Genomic DNA, 3113 nt, shown 5'->3' on the forward strand with positions numbered 1-3113 from the left:
GCTTACACTATTAATTCTACACTAAATGTATACTAAACAGTATAGCATAATTCTGACCAGTTTAGTCAGGAGAGAAATACTTTTTAGTTCATGCAGTCGATCTGTTGCTTTTGCAAAAAGAGCTTGCACTGAGATTCTTTGGGATATTGCGTGGGATGCAAACAAACACAAAGGGCTCAGTCACCTCCTGGTAGACAACCCTTCTTTCTCAGGAAATCACATCTAAGGATGCGACTGATAGATGGGGACAGAGATAAGGATGAAAACCTACAATGAAGTAGATCTTATTTTTAAAAAAAAAACCAAAACAATAATTTAAAAAAAGCTATGTGAAACCAAAGACATTAATAGCTAGACTGCCTCTTTAGGCAGACCTGAATTCGAGATGGGTTAAGCTATGTGTAACACCTGATGGCAAGAAAGTGACATTTCTTCTCTACTCTTGCTTTCCTTAGGGAATGTATGAATGGGGAAGTAGAGTTAGTAACTCAGGTTTGGCTTTCCCCTCAGTGGCCAAGAGTGGTGTTTTCTCTGTGAGCCCACTGAGCAATGGCAATTTCTCAGTAGTTTCTCAGGTCAAGCCAAGGAGTCCCCAGGTGCACGGTGCTCCCTTAGCATGCCACCCACGGTCTGGGCAGTCTGCATGAGGACATGCATGTTTTACATGGGATTGAAGTCCAAGTCAGCGATTAACTGTAAACATCCCTATATCCATCCGTGCCTACTTAAGTCTTAGGGTAGCACAGAATTTGGCTCAGCCTGTGTAGGGAAGGCAACAAAACGTGATTTTGATGCCAGTAGTGAAATTCTTACTGAATCAGCAGGGGAATGATTTGCTCTTCTCTATGACAGCAGTCAGAAATGAATCCCTGATTGGCAGCCTCCAAGGAGCTGTGTTTTCTCAAACATTGCACAGAATGGAAATATTATGTATAACTGAATTTTAATTGTTTCTTGAGTTAATTTCAGCATGAATAGGTTACACAGTCATTTCATAGAAATGCTATTATTTCAACTCAGTTAGAGTGGTCTTTTTGCTTGCCTTGTGGCACAAACTTTCCTAAAAGAAAGTTTCTTTAAAAAAGACTTCAGTAATTATTTCTCTGGTGTTAAGGAGGTGCATAAACCTATAAGAATATAGTAACTATTTAAAGGAAACACTTTCCATTAAGGAAAAGCTGGAAGATTATTATGCTAATAGCAGTCTGGATGGTGCTATTCCATGTAGAATTCCCATAGGTATTAATGGAAGTTTTGTGCTAAATCAGCAGTAGTTTTAGGTAGTGGATTGTAAAAAAGGATATGCTGCCCAGCAGGATCTTAATCCTTCTGCATTTACTTAGGCAAACTTTGTCTTTGAAATGCTTTTGAAATCTGTCCCAATTTTCAGCAGGAGTCATGCCTGAATAATATTACAGGATCGGGCTTCAAATGTAAGGGCAACAGAATTTAAATATATGAAGACAGATATTCTTTTAATCCTGAGATGTAGAACGTGGGTTAGAAGAGGAAAGAGCTGTAGCTTTAGCTCGTTACTTCTTGTCTTACCTACCATGGACTGATTTCTCCACATGTTCTTGTACTGTTTTGTTTTCAGGGACAGTTCTGTTGCTTAGACCAGGCTTCTGCAAGGATGGGGCCCCTGGAAGCAGTGGGCGAAGAAAACCAGACAGATGCAATGAAAATAGAGCTGTTCACCAAGCTGTACTTGCCGAGATACACCACACCACTCAATGAATTGGCTCTGGACCCTAAACCAGAACTGAAGGACAGCACAACACTAGTTGAAGTGCAGATAATCCTTATCTTTGCTTACTGTTCCATCATTCTGCTGGGGGTGATCGGGAACTCCCTCGTCATCCACGTGATCATCAAGTTCAAAAGCATGCGTACAGTGACTAACTTCTTCATAGCCAACCTGGCTGTGGCTGACCTGCTGGTGAATACATTGTGCCTGCCCTTCACTTTGGTTTATACGCTGTTGGGTGAATGGAAACTGGGCCCTGTCTTGTGCCACCTGGTGCCTTATGCCCAGGCTCTTGCTGTGCATGTGTCTACGGTTACTTTGACTGTGATCGCTTTGGATCGGCATCGCTGCATTGTCTACCACTTGGAAAGCAAGATCTCTAAGCGGATCAGCTTCTTGATTATAGGAATTGCCTGGGCACTCAGTGCCCTGTTGGCAAGTCCTCTGGCCATCTTCCGTGAGTACTCATTGATCGAGATCATTCCTGACTTCAAGATTGTAGTCTGCTCTGAGAAGTGGCCAGGGGAGGGGCAGCTCAACTATGGCACCATCTACAGCGTCTCCATGCTCCTGATCCAGTACGTGCTGCCTCTAGCAGTCATCTCCTATGCCTACGCTCGTATTTGGACCAAGCTCAAGAACCATGTTAGTCCTGGGGCGGGGAATGACCACTACCACCACCGGCGGCAGAAAACCACCAAGATGCTGGTGTGTGTGGTTGTGGTGTTTGCTGTCAGCTGGCTGCCATTTCACACCTTCCAGCTAGTCAGTGACATTGACAGTCAGGTGCTAGACCTGAAAGAATACAAACTGATCTACACAGTGTTTCACGTCATTGCCATGTGCTCAACGTTTGCCAACCCCCTTCTCTATGGCTGGATGAACAACAACTACAGGACGGCCTTCCTCACGGCCTTCCAGTGCGAACAGCGGCTGGACTCCATCCACCCTGAAGTATCAGCAGCTTTCAAAGCCAGGAAGAAACTAGAAGCAAAGAGGATTCAATTCCCCGGAGACTCTTTCACACAACCTACCAATGTCTAAGATGTCTGACTTTAAAGAAGAAACAAATATGTTGTGGACCAAGGGACAGATCCATTTTGATACATGCATTTTTAATGCATAGTTTTATTCATAAATGGTGAAAGAAAAGTAGCAGGCAAGTCAAGGCAGGTGGTACGATTTGAGGGGAGTTGATTGGCATCAAGAGTTTGTAACTCTACAACTCCAAGGAAATAAAAGGGAAGGACTTTGTTTATGGCTGTCTCTAACAGGGTAAGAGATGCTCCCATCCCTCCCATCTCTTTTTCACAAGTCTAAATAACAAAGACAAAGTTTGCTGGTTTTGCTATAGGAAGGCAAACAG

General features: G+C 43.4%; 1 protein-coding gene across 1 annotated transcript; it reads left to right on the forward strand.

Moving 5' to 3' along the window:
• The first annotated feature begins 1633 nt into the window (after positions 1 to 1633).
• On the forward strand, positions 1634 to 2791 carry NPY2R (neuropeptide Y receptor Y2). Its single transcript, XM_074148186.1, has one exon. It carries the CDS (start codon positions 1634 to 1636, stop codon positions 2789 to 2791), a length of 1158 nt encoding a protein of 385 aa, XP_074004287.1.
• The last annotated feature ends 322 nt before the right edge of the window (positions 2792 to 3113 follow it).

The sequence above is a fragment of the Numenius arquata genome, chromosome 5 (assembly GCF_964106895.1).
Source record: "Numenius arquata chromosome 5, bNumArq3.hap1.1, whole genome shotgun sequence".
In the NCBI taxonomy this organism is placed as follows: Eukaryota; Metazoa; Chordata; class Aves; order Charadriiformes; family Scolopacidae; genus Numenius; species Numenius arquata.